General features: G+C 31.0%; 1 protein-coding gene across 1 annotated transcript; it reads right to left on the bottom strand.

Moving 5' to 3' along the window:
• Window positions 1–246: 246 nt before the first annotated feature.
• Window positions 247–4953, bottom strand: LOC102585550 (uncharacterized). Its single transcript, XM_006341605.2, has 7 exons — window positions 4326–4953; window positions 3456–3763; window positions 2484–3161; window positions 1885–2013; window positions 1401–1604; window positions 760–960; window positions 247–641 (listed from the first exon to the last, which is right to left on the bottom strand). Exons 1-7 carry the CDS (start codon window positions 4591–4593, stop codon window positions 522–524), a joined length of 1908 nt encoding a protein of 635 aa, XP_006341667.1. The 5' UTR covers window positions 4594–4953; the 3' UTR covers window positions 247–521.
• Window positions 4954–16371: the final 11418 nt, after the last annotated feature.

Raw genomic sequence — 16371 nt, 5'->3', positions numbered from 1 at the left:
ACGCCAATTAGTTCAAGGATTATAATGGGGATGAACAAATATTCTTGACACAAATTTTCTTAACTTCTTTTTCCTCGAGAAAAATATCCTCCCTGAAAAACGTGGCAAATCACACAAGGTATCATCGTAATAGGTGACCAAGTATATGTACCATCTTCTTGATGTAACAAATGAAGTGAAAACAACAATTGGCCTTCTACTCAACCATGGTTTCTCAGGTAAAAGAGCACAAATAAAGGATCCACCTTGGTGAAATACGCTGCACTTTTCTGCTGAAAGAATGTACATAGAAAAGTTATCTCCACTCCTTATGTGGGGGATAACATAACCAATGATGACAGAAACTAGGAAAACAAGGTCAAGGATCGGTGAAACTAAAACTAAAAGCTCTAAAGCAGAGCCTCAAGCTATCAGCAAGACTACCTAAAGATTGGCTACCTTCTGAGTAAATTTTAAAAAAGAACAATACAAAAAGATATAAATCAATCCACAGGATGCTGCTTGACTTGACATAGAGAGCCCTATTGGTGTTGCAGCTGCTCTACTAAGATTCTATTGATGAAGGGTGACATAGCCGCTAACAATGCCTTGGGACACTCCTCATGCGGCAGATGACCACATCCCGATATCGCAACCAGTCTCTGTACGTTAAATAGACACCACAGTTAATAGCCTGAGACTAATAACTTTATGCTTTTATCCTGAAGAAAGCTCATAAAATGCAGTTTCGATGAATATACAGAGATTGAAACAACTCACAGAATTTACAAGTTTTGAAGCCATAGCTTGAACAGACTTTAAAGATACCACTGCATCTTCAGCTCCCCCAATCACCAAAACTGGTAAACTTTCAACTGCTTTTAGCAGTGCTGCTGCCCTTTCTGGGGAGAGGACCGTCTCATATGATTGTTTTCCTATCTCATGGAGTGCTTCATCCCAACCTTCCACACATAATGGTGCCTGATTAAATACACAAGCAGAAGGGATTAAGATTAGAATATGATATCTATAAAGAGTGTAAAGATGCCGAAAAACTATTGGCATCTTGTATGCCCAGAAGTGGTAAGTACTTCCATCTTGACGCTGACAATCTATTACACATATATAAGGGAATACTGTACTGTTTAGGGGGTGTGATCTTCTAAAACTTTTCCATAATGGTTTCAATTCATCCATATCAAAAGTTGAACCCTCACAAATTTATTTATTTTTGATCATTTATTGTTAAGTGGAGGTTAGGAAGAAAAAGGAAAGAGGTCTAATTAAAGAGGGCTATGATATCATGCATCCCAGATACACAAAATGAAGATACAAAATTTATAGACAAACAGAGTTAGATGTTTCTTGTCAATCAAACAAAAAATTAGCACACTCAACATATCAGGAATAAGAACACATACCTTGTATAAGCTCAATACCTCTGTTGTCAACTTTGTTGCGTCATACCATGCTCGTCTATTAACAACTTGAGTAATTTCTGTTCGCAAAAGAGGCCGCACCAAGTGCTTTTTTCCAAGTGAAGTGCGTAATAATACTCTTGCGAAGGCAGGAACCAGTTCTCTTGACAGGCTAACACCCAATAATACAATCCCCTTGATCTTAACCTATTATAGAAGCAAAAGTAGTAAAATTGTCAAACCAATGAGCAATTCTATAATAGATACCATAGTTTATCAGCAATTGATATTCAAAACTAAGGGTACCCAAGATTTCACATCACTATTCTTCAACGAGGATATTAAATGGATAAGCATACGCAAAAAAGCGGGCTACTGACATATTTTCTCAAGACTGAATCATAATTTACCAGGTTACCAATTCATCCAGTGACAATTACACTCATGCCAACTAAAACATTTTAAAACACACACCCCCACCACTCACATTAACAAAATTTGTGGATGACTGGACTCTTTGTGCAGCCTTTAGTGCAAGTAATCCACCATCATCATGGCCAACAAGTACAACTGAAGTAAAACCCATCTCTGAACAGAAGGACAGAAGCATGTCAACCTGACAAGTGAAATTTCAACTGTCAAAAAAGAAAAGTCAAGACATATAAAATGAAAATAATAACCACTATGATCATTACAAGTAACTATGTGAATGAAGGACAACTATAGCCCAACAATCAGACTCTCTAATACTAATTGAAAAAGGATATGTTCAGATGTCATCTGTTCTCAAAGTTAAAAGAAATTCCCTACGTGTATTGCATATACAAGTATATAGATTACACACGTATACATAAACTCCTCGAATTAGAGCCTTGACCACTCTGTTTAACATATGTGCTAAAGTTTACAGACTCGTTCTTCCGGTACTTGCAGCTTAATGGGTAATTCAGTCTTCATCCCCCCACCCCTAACAAAGATCGGTAATTCCGCTGTTATTTATTTTCAATTCATTACTGTCACCTCTCTTGTTTGATTTCATGCTGACAATGGTTCCTTGAAACAAAAAATTGAAAAGTGAGCCATTACCTGAGCATCAATCGTGTAGGGATTGGGCAAATGATTCTTCTCCCAGTCTGTTCGGAAAGGCCTAGATGTCAATCCCCATCCTGGCCTGTCAAAGGCAGTGACTGCACAACCTACCTGCTGAGCTAGTACTCCCATCACATTTCTCCAAGAGAAGACCCCACCACCGAAACCATGCACCAGAACAATTCCAAACTGACCATTACCTTCCAGATCTTGAATAGGACGAGGAGACCCCGAACTATTAACTGGATCGCCATCACCAACTTCATCGAGGTTGAGACTAGGAATTTCTTCAGACAGGATTGGGGAAGTTTGAAAACCATCTAATAAAGGTGTGGAGAGACAGTTTGCAGGATATTGACTACTGTAGCTCCTCCGAATACAATAATCCACGTTTGATGAAAGATTTAGTGACCTGTTTACATGGGCTGTGGAGGACAAGGAACGGCAAGGTGATCCAGGCAACCTAAGTTTGTAATGAAGAGTAAGCCCTAAGCAAGAAATAAATAAGCTGTCAACATCAGCAAGCAGTTTGGCAGGGATTTCCCCGTCCTCACAAGCTGATCCTGCAAGTTTCCTCCTCATTTCAATATCACATTTTGATACTTTCCCAGCGGAAGGAGTTGGAGATCGTGGCACTTTATTGTATGCAGAGAAAACAATTTTACAAGGAAGGACCTGTCATTTCCAATAAATCAATTGTTACAAACTTATAGGTTCCATTAAATTGCTTCTTCAGTCAATGAGTAAATCAATAAACCAACGCCAGCGATTATCTTCACATAGTTAATATTTTCTTGGACAAATCACAAGTATTGCACTTAGATAAATAACTTTTAATCAGAACCCATTCAGTTGGGAAAATTGTTAGCTTCTTTCAAAGAATATGCAAATCAGAACTGTCCAGTCGGTGTCACCAATGATTAAATGAGTTTTTAAGAAAACTAGAGGGGGGAAAACATAAAAACTTACAGCTTCGGGGTCAATTCGGTGAAACAAGAGTTTCCTCCTAGCTCGGCAGCTTGTTCTATAGGCAACAACAATATGTCCAACAGCAAAGACTATAGATGATAGAAACAACACAGGCATCCCCCATGACTTGTTCAAATGAAGTTTTTGCTTTGAGATAGAAGATGAAGCTTCAGCCTCCAAGTATGAATTGCCAGAGAAAACACTAGCCTTTACGGAAAGAAGAACAATGGATATAATGGAACAAAATGTAGCAGTTCCGAGATATGGTCCATGTGAGAGAGCAGGTCCATCACACATAGAATAAACACCTATCATCAAAAACTAATATGGATTAGTTCTGGAGGCAAAAATAGCCAAGAAACACAACCAATAAAAAGTACTACTTCCCTAAGAACCAATTCCAATTTGAATCATAAACATCAAGACAATCCAAACTAATACTTAAAACACAAAATCGAGTAAAGAAAAAAAAAATTAAATCTCCATAGAAGAAGAAGGGAAAGTCTAGGCGAAAATGATTTAACTTTAGAGTTGATTTCTCAACTAATTGTTAGTATCTCAAAAACTCAGCTTTCTTCTTGGTTCCAACTTTTTCTCAACAAAGAAAGCGACGAAACTATTAGTTGAGTGACTATGTGAGAAATTGACTCTTTTAACTTTCAGAAATATATTTCAATATGTTGCAATTGGAGTTCCTAATTCGATTTACCAACCTAAAATACACATCAACTCAAAGGATACTTACCTAAAATTCCATCCCAAAGTGGAAAAACAACAAAAGAACTAGAAAAAATTTACTAAAACGAGAATTATGTAAAATGCGCAGTAACTAGAAAACAATTGAAAGGGAATTTGTAAATAAGCACGTACAGGAGATGATAAGAGATCTCAGGATCGAAATGAGAGGAATATCCATCAACGAAGTTTTGAAGTCATATCTGTGCAAATGCTCTTTAAAACTGTAACACCTTACGCACGTAAAACTAGAAATCAACACACTCGGTAGCAGAACATCCCCTATTGCCACCATCACCGGCGCCGATAACATCAGCAGCGATACCAACATCACCACCATGAAATATATAGTCCTCAAACATCTCCTTAACTTCTCCAACCCTCCTTTCCCCATGGAAGCCATTCGTAACTCCAAGTCAAACAATGCAAATTCCAAAAAAACAGTTTTCCTCCTCCCTTAACAACTCATTTCGTAGTACATTTTGGTGAGTATTAATAGATCGCAGACGGAATGAAACCGGAGGATACGGCGGCTCAACGGACATATGTCGCCGGCGATTAAAAAACGGTAACTATGGATTCTTATAGTCTCAGTATAAGAGGTTTTGGTGCTTAGGGTTTCAGTTGTTGAAAGCTTAAAGCGAGGAAATGCAGAATATAACTGTTTTACTTAGCTATAACGAGCAGAAATATTTAAACAGAGAGAGAGGCGGTCGCCGGAGTTTTTGTTCTCACTTTTTTCTAATTTATTTGTGTGTCTTTCCAGTTGTATTTCTCCTAAAAAAAAAATTCTCTTTACCACCTTTTATTTTATGGAAATTAAATAACGAGTCTGCTTTGAATTTTAACTTTTTTATTATCTTTTTGGTCCGACTTTGTTTGTATCGATTATTTTTCTTTTCAATGTGCCGGGGTGAATGATCATGACAAAAGATTAGTAGAAAATCGAGTTATTTTTATCCATTTCTAGTTTCTGGTGTTAGTATTGTTTTATTTTTTTAATATCTTATTATTATACATTGTTTTCTTAGCTTCAATATCTGAAACATTTTGTATTGTTGTTTGTATTTAACATTTAGTATTGCTTCTTCTTTTTTCGTTGTTCATTTGATTGAGGGATCTTCGCAAATAATATATTTTCCTTCTTAAGGTAAGATTTGTATATTTAGAATTACAATAAAATTGTTTTGTTAATCGTTTAAAGTGAAATAGACAAGTCTAATTATACGACACATTTGATAAAATTCAATAATTTTGATGTAAATTTTATATTTATTTCTAAAAACATATTAATTAAAAAAAAACTCTTTTTTTCCTTTTGATATATGAAAGTAAATAAGTTGACACCAGGTTGAAAAAAAAAACTTTTCTTTCCAATAAAAATAAATAAATAAATAAAAGTTGAAAGTGCTGGAATTGGTTAACGATGGCCCATTTACCTGCCTGGCAGCTTTTTTTTCAATTGAATGAGTTGCCATTATCTTTACTCGTATCTTTTCTGAATTTCAAAAACATTCTTCTTTCTCCTTCACGTCCTCCTTTTTTTTTTTTAAACTCCCTTCTTTCCCCACAACTTTTCAATGATTAGCAATTTAGTACTATACTTTGAATGACAAAAGTTTAAAAATTCATAAAAAAAAATGAAAGGCTTGAAAGACCAGGTAGTTTTATAAATCTTTGGTGACGATGATATTTGGGTATACGTATAAATTTTCTGAATTTTAAAGAATTGTTTATAATGATTTAATCTATAATGTGAGTACTTCCATCTGTCCCATTTTATGTGAGGTAATTTGATTTGGTACGGAATTTAAGAAAGAAAGAAAGAAAGACTTTTAAAAATTGTGGTCCAAAATAAATGGTAGAAATTTGTGTGAGTGCATTTTATAGTTAAATTGTTACTTATTATAGAAATGTGTTATTCTTTTTGGACTGACTAAAAAAGAAAGTAAGTCACATAAATTGAGACCGATGGAATAGTATTTTTATTTAAATTAAAAACAGAAAATAGTAGAAGGTGGTTTAATGTATGAAGGACAAAAGAGTAGAAGCAATAAAATCCGTTCCTTACAACGAAATTCAGCTGGTAAAGAGCAATCATCTTGTTAGGTGACGAATTTAATAATCTAATATTGAGATAAACTACTTTTTTAATACTATGTTAAGTGATTTTTGTCTTTTATAAGTTTGAATAACGGCTTAATTAGATGCTTTAATATGTTTGGAAGACACTAATTATTGTTTAAGAACGATTAGTACAAGAATGTTTGTTAGTGCTTATCATTTGCCAGGCTTGCATGGATATATAAATCACAGAGAGAAAGAAGAGAGAAGATGGAGTACTAATAAAAAACAAATTATCCATATCTAGCTAATCACGTGAGACAAATTCAGAATTTGAAGTTTATGTTACAGTTTCAAGTTAATATACAATATTAACTAGGTTGACAAATTAACAAAATTTACAAATATTTAATAGATTTCTTCATACATATACAAAATTTAAATGCTTATGGTTCATCCGAGTCCACTTATTATATCGCGGATTCACCCCTGTTTCTAGTGTTTGTACCAAATCATAGTAGTATTATAGTGATAAAAGACATTATAATCAATCATAATTAAGTAACAAATTATGCATTCATTGTGAAGGTATAATTACTCACTAGTTATGAAATCAATTTTTTCAACTTTAATTTTCTCACAGTTATCTTCTCAAATATTTTAATTTCTAATTATGTTTACTTATTATCAAACTTAATTCTTTTATATAGTTATTAGATATGTAAAATTTCTTTAAAAGCTTACAAAAATGTATGCTCGAGTTTAAACTAAAATTAAGTATTGTGTTTTGACCCTCAAATTATATATACTACTACTAAGTATTGTGTTGTCATGATGTGACGAAACGCGTGAATAACAATTGTTTACAAGTGAGTAGTATTAGGCGGCAAATGAGTTGAATTTCAAACGTACCACCACTGTAGAACGTGAGATGCTTTTCTTTTATTTTCTAATCGGTGCTAGATATTCAGTCCAATTATATTCAAATTCACATATAATAAATTCATTTTTAAAATCTGTGATTTTTTTAATTATTATTCTAAGTGGTTCGAACTCAAAAATTTTACCATTCCACGATGGTTTATATAGTAACGAGAGACCGTTAATTTGGCAGAAGATAGTGGGCGGTCGGGACCAGAAATATGTAAAAACAAATAATCTCTCCGTTTCATTTTATGTGAAGTGGTTTGATTCGGCACGAAATTTGAGAAAAAAGAAAAAATTTAAATTTATGATCTAAAATGAATAATATAAATTTGTATAACTATAAATCATTTCATTAAGAGTAAAATGAACATTTTAAAATTAAATTATTACTTAATATAAAAATGTGTCATTCTTTTTTTAACAAACTAATAAAGAAAATGAGACAGAGAAAAAGTACTATTTTGTGTGAGTCATCGTGTCCCACCTGTCTCTGCCACATTTCAATTTGTCCCGTAATAACACCAAATTAAACTTGTTTTATTATTTCAGCCCACAACGTAACGGCCATATCACCTAACTTTAACTTTGCCTTATTCTCTCTTTTTACCTATTTCTGTTTCCTACGACATTTTAGGAAGAATAGAAACAGCTCGTACATATTCTTAAGAAATATAATATAATATAATATTATTCACTTTAAATCTAGTTTATTTTTTATTTTTTTCAAAATATCTCATACTATTAAGAATATACAAAGACTATACTTTATATGTAGTTTGTTTTTTAATATCAACTAGCAATAGAGTTTCACATTACTCATTATTTCGTAGAGAGATGGTTTTTGTGCCGTACTATTTATATCAATAGAGTATTTATGGCCATTAAAATATATTATGTGTACCTCCAAAACTACAAATAAGATAGTAAATCAGTCCGTAGACGAGTAAAGTTACGGGGCCTGCATCATCACTGATCATCTCCTTCGTATCGCTATGTGAATTATTGATTCTGATATGAATTGTTAGACTGAAATAACTCAAAAATACTCTTACTTAATTGATGTAATAACTTCTCCTACTTAGTGTCAAATCCACACGTACACTGTTTTTCCCAATATTCATAAAATTGTTCAAACAACGTCTCTTTCTTTATGAAGACAAACAATGAGTTTTACATTATCTTAGATTTCCTTCATTCTAGTAACTCGAATCTTTTCTGTCCCAAAATCTTTGCTTTGTGTACTCTTTAAATTACAAATGTTTCTTTCCCTATAACAATTCAAATAAATATAAACAATTAGTAATTACTTATTATTTTAGACTTGACTTGTATTTTAGTTCGAATCATGTATTTATATTTAATAATTTACTGAACATACATAAATAATATTAAAAAGTTGATTAATTATATTTTCTAAAATTCGAAATTTATAAATTTAAAATTCTAACTTGGCTAGTGGTTCACCAATAGCCACTTGTATAGAAGAGATAATTATTGGAGACAGATAAGGATTTCTGGGACCAAATGCCAGCTGATAAAATCCATTAATTGGAGAATTTGATAGTTAGGCCCTCTTTAGTCTTTGTATTGCTTCACAAAAGTGAGACCACCAACTCCACAGTGACTCTTTTCTGTTTGTTCCAATGAGAAATATTAGTCAAATCTATTTTAAGTATTTATTTATCTACAACCTAATTATATATATGTTGTGAAATTTTAGTAGCTCAATTGACTTTAAGAATTCGCATTTTGTTAATAATGATTCGATTCTTCACACTGTAATTCCTTTTCTATTTCCCCTACCCACACTTTTTAAAAACATGCCCATGAGAAAAGCACATGATAATTCCATAACTTTGCAATTAAGATATGATTCATTATGAGGATGTTTGGATTGACTTAAAAGTTGGTCAAATCTACTCTTAAGTCATTTTTTGACTTATGGAAGTATATGACAAATATAAAAATGACTTAAAATAAGTTAGGAAGTGTTTGACAAAGTAAAAAATGACTTAAAATAAATCAAAAATCAAAAGTAGGTCTCCTACGTTTTATTTTTTAACTTAAAAGCCATTTCAATTTGACTTTTTATTTTTGACTTAAAACTACTTTTTTAAGTCAGTCCAAACGGACTCAAAAAATCGCTGAAATATATCCTACCTTTATACAAATGACCATATATATATTATTTTCTACGGATGGAAGTAAATTTGTTTTTTATTAAATGAATTTCATATAAGGATATATTTGATTCTTCTTGGACTTAGTATGCCACCAACCACATAATAATAACCAAAAAAAAAAGAAGGAAGAAGTTAATTTTGTATGTAACCATGAATTATAGAGTCCGAAATCTAAATAAGCCACAAAAAGATAAAAGTGATCTAAATAAATCACTATTCTAGTAAGTAACTGAAATAGGTTTACTGGAAGAAAAAATTATGTTTTATGCAATATTTCAAACGTTTTTCGTTAGTCTCATAACGTGTATATTTTAATATATAATAGAACTATTTTTTACACTTTGTAAAGTGGAAGTTTTTCTTACACTTTATAAAGTGGAAGAAAAAAATATGTTTTACAAAGAAGAATATTTTTTTAAGTTTTGTTATAGGAGAACTTTGTTGACTAGTCTTAGGATCCTTTCTAACATAGAGTTCAAGTATTGTTAACTTGATTTGATCTATGTAGTTATTTTGAACCCTCAAAAAGTCGGTCAATGATTCGTCATTATAGATAATCCACTTACTTGTCCTTGTGATAAAAATGAAGTGAGGTATTTTTCGACTATAATCAAATTATAATCAGTACTATTTATACCCATTATTTTATAAATTGATGAAAGAAATTTATGATATCGGACATTAATTTAATATTTTGCATTGTTTTTGGGATGACACTTATAATAAATGTCATCCCAATAAATCGAAACTCTAACTTTTGGTATAGAAGAAATTTTTTTGTGAGTGAAATGAAGAAAAATAGAAGACTAAAGATGTTGAAGGGCAATGTTTGAACGTCCTTAAATAGAGCTTGGAGGAGTTTTTCAAAAATAAAAAAATAAAAATACATAATGTAATAATTTTTTCCGTTTTTATGATATGTCAAATCAATATAATTGTATGACAAGCACTGCAAAAGCTTCATAAAGAGATACAATTTAATGCAAAACGTGAAAAATATTCCTCTTTATAAAACATAATTTTTTCTTTCAGTTTACAAAGGGTAAGAAAAACTTCCACTTTACAAAGTGTAAAAAATAGTTCCGTTATATATTAAAATATACACGTTATGAAACTAACGGAAACGTTTGGAATATTGCATAAAATGAAATTTTTTCTTCCACTAAGCCTATTTTAGTTACTTACTAGAATAGTGACTTATTTTAATCACTTTTATTTTTTTGTGGCTTATTTAGATTTCGGACTCTGAATTTTACTGGTTGACTTTTGAAGTGATTAAATATTCTGAAGTTTGTTTCATTGCTTGGCATATGCTGAGGCGTGAGAGTTTTGTTCAGTGTTCTGTTTCTTTCAAATTTTAAACTTTAGCTCTGATTTTTGAACTTTTTCCTAACCGTTTCTTCTTGATTGTTTCTAGGGAACATTATTCCTCTTCTTAATTTCTTTTGTTTACCTTTTTATCGTCTTCAGATTAATAAAAATTAGTAATACTTTCTGTCTATTTTTACTTATTTGATATTGACTTGATATATCTCTTAAAAAAATACGTACTTAATAGAATGATAATTTTATACTTAATAGAATGATAATTTTATAATATCAACAATTGAATATGTAATAAATTCAATGCTCTGAGAAATGACTGTAGTTATTAAGATAGAGAACATTATATCTTGATTTTCTAAATTAGATAAATAGACATTTACTTTTTAGTGTAATGGACAAATAAAAAAGTGGACGGAGGAGGGAGTGGTTATCAAGGTTATTAAAAATATTTGTCGCAATTTATTTAATCTAGATGAAATTAATTATTTTAATCTCATTTTACCTATAATATTTATTAAATATTCTTAAAACAAGATTAGCTTAGTCTTGTTCTAAAAATAAAGTGTGATTTAAAAGAGAAAGGTGACTTGGGATCGAGTACAAAGGTGGACCCACCTTTATTAGTGGGTACACGTGCATCTGTTAGCTTCAGAAAAAAAATAATGTGTATACATGTATATCTATTTTAATAAGGTCTAACCCATCGGTGGCCCCTTAAAGTTGGCACGAAATTTCACTTAGGCACCTCAAGTGGACGATGTTCATTTTAGACACCTCATGTAGGGTCTCGCTGTGTCATTTTGACACTTTTTGCTTACATGGCTTAGTGAGTGTAATACACTTGTTGAGTGCGCGCGAAAAACCTATTTAGTCGATTTTTTAATTATTTTTTTCTTCTTCTTTCCCATTTTCAGCCACCATTTTTATAAACTTAAATATCCAACATGGTGAATAAAAATAGTTACGGTAAAATGATGAAAAATGATGGAAACTATTTTAGAAATTTAGGAATATACCCATTTCAAGATTTAAATATTAAAATTATTCATGAAAATTCTTTCTTGAAAGAATTTAATATTTTAAAGAGGAGTAAGTTTAATTTTTGGTGAATTATAAACCTGCTAATTAGGGTAAAAAGAAAAAAAATATTTCAAGAAGACACTAATAAAAAAGAAAGAGTATGTAGGTGCCCAGATATTTTAGCAAAAAAGAGATGAGGTATTTGGAGAAGACAATGGGGCTGGGGAACGGGTATGTGCAGATTTTTCTGCAAATGAGTAGGGCTATTTGGAGAAGGCAGGGGGAGGGGGGCCGGTGTTTCTGCAAATGGGTATGGGTTTTTGGAGAAGACAATTGTGGTGGGTGGCGTGGGGGGTCATGTGGGGATTTTATTCATTTAATTTGTTTTTAAAAAGTTATTTGGGAAAAAATCCACATGTCATTGAGTCATTGGTTACTTTATATTTTTACTCAAAATTCATTATCTACAAATTGTTTTTGACAAATGTGGTCATTTAATTCGCCACTTTACACATCATTCGCAAGTGTAACACACACACCTCATATATTTTTGTTGATTGGCAAAAGAGTGTCAAAATGACACAGCGAGACCCTACATGATGTGTCTAAAATGAACATCGCCCACTTGAGGTGCCTAAGTGAAACTTCATGTCAACTTTAAGGAGCCACCGATGGGTTAGCCCTTTTAATAAATTGACAAAAACTGGGATATAATTAACAATGCATCATGACTCATGAGGAGCGTAGGAGGGTTCTTGTGCCACTTGTACCGAGGCAAAGGAACCACCCGCGAGACCAAGATTCAAATCCAACTACAATGTTATTTCAATATTTTTATTTTAAGTTTAGTTTAAAAATTATAATTCGTGCACTCAAAGACTTCAAATCTTGAATTGAATAGCAATAACCATAATTAAATTCTCCATTCGGCGGTTTATAATATAACGGCTATCAATTGTATAGGAGACCTAGTCATTAAAATTCAAATATGAGACTGTTAATGACAATAATATATTGAGTTAATTTATCAAAACCATGCTTTTAAAATGATGATATTATTAAGTAATAAAGCAATGTAAATTCAATGAGTCCTACCTACCACGCATGACACCTTCTTTTCATAATTTTTTGTTGTCTCGAAGATAAAAAGTACTTTACTATTATATACTCCACTTTAATAGACTGTTAATAAAAATTAGGTGGTAAATATGCCAAGGCTATCTTTTTATAACTAAAAAATAATTTTGGTAAAAAAAACAGAGTAACCTGCCGAAAGTTCTTACACTTTAGTTATTATTTTTAAATCTTTTCTCAGATCATTTCTTTCGATTATTGTACTTCTCGAAATGAATAATATTGGAAGAGAAAATGAATCGTACAATGTTCGAATTCGAATTTAGTCAATTTTAATGCATGTATTAAATATTAGGTAACATAATAAATAAATAAAATAATGAAGACAAAGTGACGAATAAATTAGAATTAATGAAACATTGATTTTATAACTATAATGGGAAAATGCATAAGTATCTCAACCTATGTCCGAAATCTCAGAGACACACTTATACTATACTAAAGTCCTATTACCACACAAACTTATTTTATAAATAATTTTCTACCCTTTTTCGGCCTATGTGATACTATCTTCTGAGCTCAGCGCGTGTTGACAATTTTTTCAAACTATCTGGTTGATAGTGCCACGTAGGCTGAAAAGAAATATAAATTTATTTATAAAATAAGTTCGGGAGGATAATAGGACCTTAATATAGTATAAGTGTGTTTCTGAAATTTTGGACATAAGTTGGGAGGTACTTATGCATTTTCCCAATTATAATATATAAAAGTGTTAAATCAATAGGCGATACGTGGATAGTATCTATTTTCGATAATGCATTGGATGTGTTTAGTATATATCTTTAATCGGCATTAACAAAAGCTGGCCAATATTTCAAAACAAGAAAAGGAGAGCCAAAAGAAATTGTTATAATTATAAATACTCGTTTATTTATTTATTGTAATAGAAATAGCTAATTAGTCTTAATTTTTAAGTTTCCAAATATCACATTTTATGGAGATTTATTTGTAAATAAATATTGAAATGATTTGATTGTATATCTTCAGAACTTTATGAAGATCGAATCTTTTACACTAACTTACATAACATAAACTCAACTATGTTATTTTTAGTGAAAATTCTAATTTCGCGGTTGCTTCTGCTCTTCTTCTTCCCGTGAGTGAAAATATCCTCTTCGGGATTTCACTGCCGTTTTCATTTCCACATTTGTCACTGCACCTTTAACTATCCTTCTCAATATTTCTCTCAAAAGAATGGAAATGAAAACCAATAATTTTGATTCTTTTGCAGATGTATGTACAGTGTCCTTTTTTTTTTGGAACTGCTTTATTATGTTTTTTTTTTTTTATTAATAATTAAAAAATTATGAACAAGGGCAAAATGACAATGAAACCTATAATACTAATTTCAAATATGTTTGGATGTAAAATGAGAATGATTGAATTTCACTAGAGTATTATTTTTGTAGATTAAACATTAATTTAAAATAGACTAGATAGATCCAGCGAGCAATGTTCATTATCGACTAACCTGTTTGGGTAATTTGCTACTAATTATGATTAGTAGGATATAATTCAAAATTTACTAAGACTAATTTCACCTACTTACCTAGTGTTTTTCCTTTTAGACAACTACCTAGTGTTATAGTCACGTAAATCACTGTTTTTAATTTGTCCCAACTTCACATTCAACTATTGAGTTAATTTTTGTATTGTATTTAAAGCTTTACATTTTTTTTTATTTAACGTTTAACTAGATGGTGAAAACTTTAGATCTCTTCGAGTTACTATTGCTTCTTCTTTTCTCAGACCTTTGTATCTTAAGTTTTAAAATGTCGAAGTTTAGAAACTAAAGTTTGAACTGCAAAATATCGGAGGTTGAAACTTGAGACCTCAGGTAAATTTGACTATGTTTTAAATAGCGGTTTTAAGAGCGACTTTTTAGTGCAGCAAAGTAAATAGAAATCAGGCCCAAGTAGGGACTAGATTTCTCTGTAAGTGGGCTGGCTGTTTTCCTTCCTATAAATATGGTAAATGATTGGGCCTGTTTTTGTTCAAGAGGCGAACTTCTTTTGGGCCTTGTCGTTGTAGTTAGAGCTATAAGCCTATAACCAAACGGGTAATCTTGGAATAATGATAAAATTATCATCATGTGATTTATAACTCACGAATTGAATTATGGGTTCTGCCATTCACATTTCATAGAATAAATTGCCTACATCATATTCTTTTGGGTGTGATCCTTCTTCAATTCTTGCATAAATACAAGATGTTTTGAGCATCAAACTGTCTTTCTTCTACTTAAATATATTTAATTAGAATATGGCACACTTTCGTTATATGTGTTTTACCTACTTTTCTTATGTAAACAAAAACACCTTAATGTTCTAACTACACAATTCAGAAAAGAGATATTGACTTGTTGGATCTGCATTTACATTAGATTCCCATCTACTTTGGAAGTACTCTCTTTTTTTCTTGTGTTATTTGTATGGAAACTATAAATGTTAATTAAAATCGTTCATACTTCACATCATATAATTATATAGATTTATACTCCTCACCTACCATGCGTGTTTTCCATAATTTCTTATTAGAAATGAGTTCCAGATTCCATGGATTGCACGTTGGTAGAGTTCAATTTGTGCAGCATGAAAAAACAAAGGGGAATATATAATTATATGAGAAAATAAATAAATAAATATAATCCTTTATAATTTAAATATATATAATTTCATTGCACGATATCTCCACTCTTATCTCAACATCATATACCCAAAAAGGTAAAACGAGAGAGAAACTAAGGGCATGTTTGGCATGAAGGAAACTATTTTCGTGGAAAATAAGTTGATTTTTCATGTTTGGTTGGTGAGTAGAAAATATTTTTTGAAAAATAATTTTTATTATTTGGTTAACGAATGAAAAAATATTTTGAGAACATAATTAGAACACGAAATAACACTTCAACATGTATAATCTCAAAAACATAATTAGAACACGAGATAGAAATTGAAAGAGACTAAAGTTGAGGTTAAAAAATACAACTTTTGAGGAATTGACACAGACATACAACTATTATATATAATTGGCAATATATAGCCCAAATTAATTAACAATTAATAGCCTAAAACAAAATTAGCACGTATTAGCCTAAAAGAAATAAAACCAACTTTTTATTAGTTTTTTCTTTTAATCATGTGCAACCAACCCGCATTAATTAAGGAGATGTGAGATTATTTTTTCTTCCTTGTTTTTTAACTCCTATAATTAAGGAAGTTTAGCTTTTTCAATTTCTTTAAATTCTCAAACTCAACTTTATTTAACTGTCTATTTAAAAAAAAAATATTAATGCAATTTACAGAAATATAAAGATATATTTGATTGTAATTTTATGAATTATTTTTTTTTACCAATCAACAATACTTAGTTTATTAGAAAACCGATTGCCTACTTTTAAGAAGTGAAATATATATATATTTATTAATTAACCCATTAAAAAAAGGTTACACCAACTTTTAAGTAATGAATTTTTTAAAATTCTTTAAATAATTTATTAAAAGATTGTGACTACTTTTAAGGTAAGAAAA

The sequence above is a fragment of the Solanum tuberosum genome, unplaced genomic scaffold, assembly GCF_000226075.1.
Source record: "Solanum tuberosum cultivar DM 1-3 516 R44 unplaced genomic scaffold, SolTub_3.0 scf00026, whole genome shotgun sequence".
In the NCBI taxonomy this organism is placed as follows: domain Eukaryota; kingdom Viridiplantae; phylum Streptophyta; class Magnoliopsida; order Solanales; family Solanaceae; genus Solanum; species Solanum tuberosum.
This window is presented reverse-complemented; position numbering and strand designations above follow the sequence as displayed.

Excerpts from the sequence above, each read along its gene's own strand:
- LOC102585550 (XM_006341605.2), bottom strand. The coding sequence starts at position 4,593 with ATGGCTTCCATGGGGAAAGGAGGGTTGGAGAAGTTAAGGAGATGTTTG. Across the intron at positions 3,764-4,325 it reads GAGATCTCTTATCATCTCCT|GTGTTTATTCTATGTGTGAT; the intron begins GTACGTGCTTAT and ends TTTTGATGATAG. Across the intron at positions 2,014-2,483 it reads CCTACACGATTGATGCTCAG|GTTGACATGCTTCTGTCCTT; the intron begins GTAATGGCTCAC and ends TTCACTTGTCAG.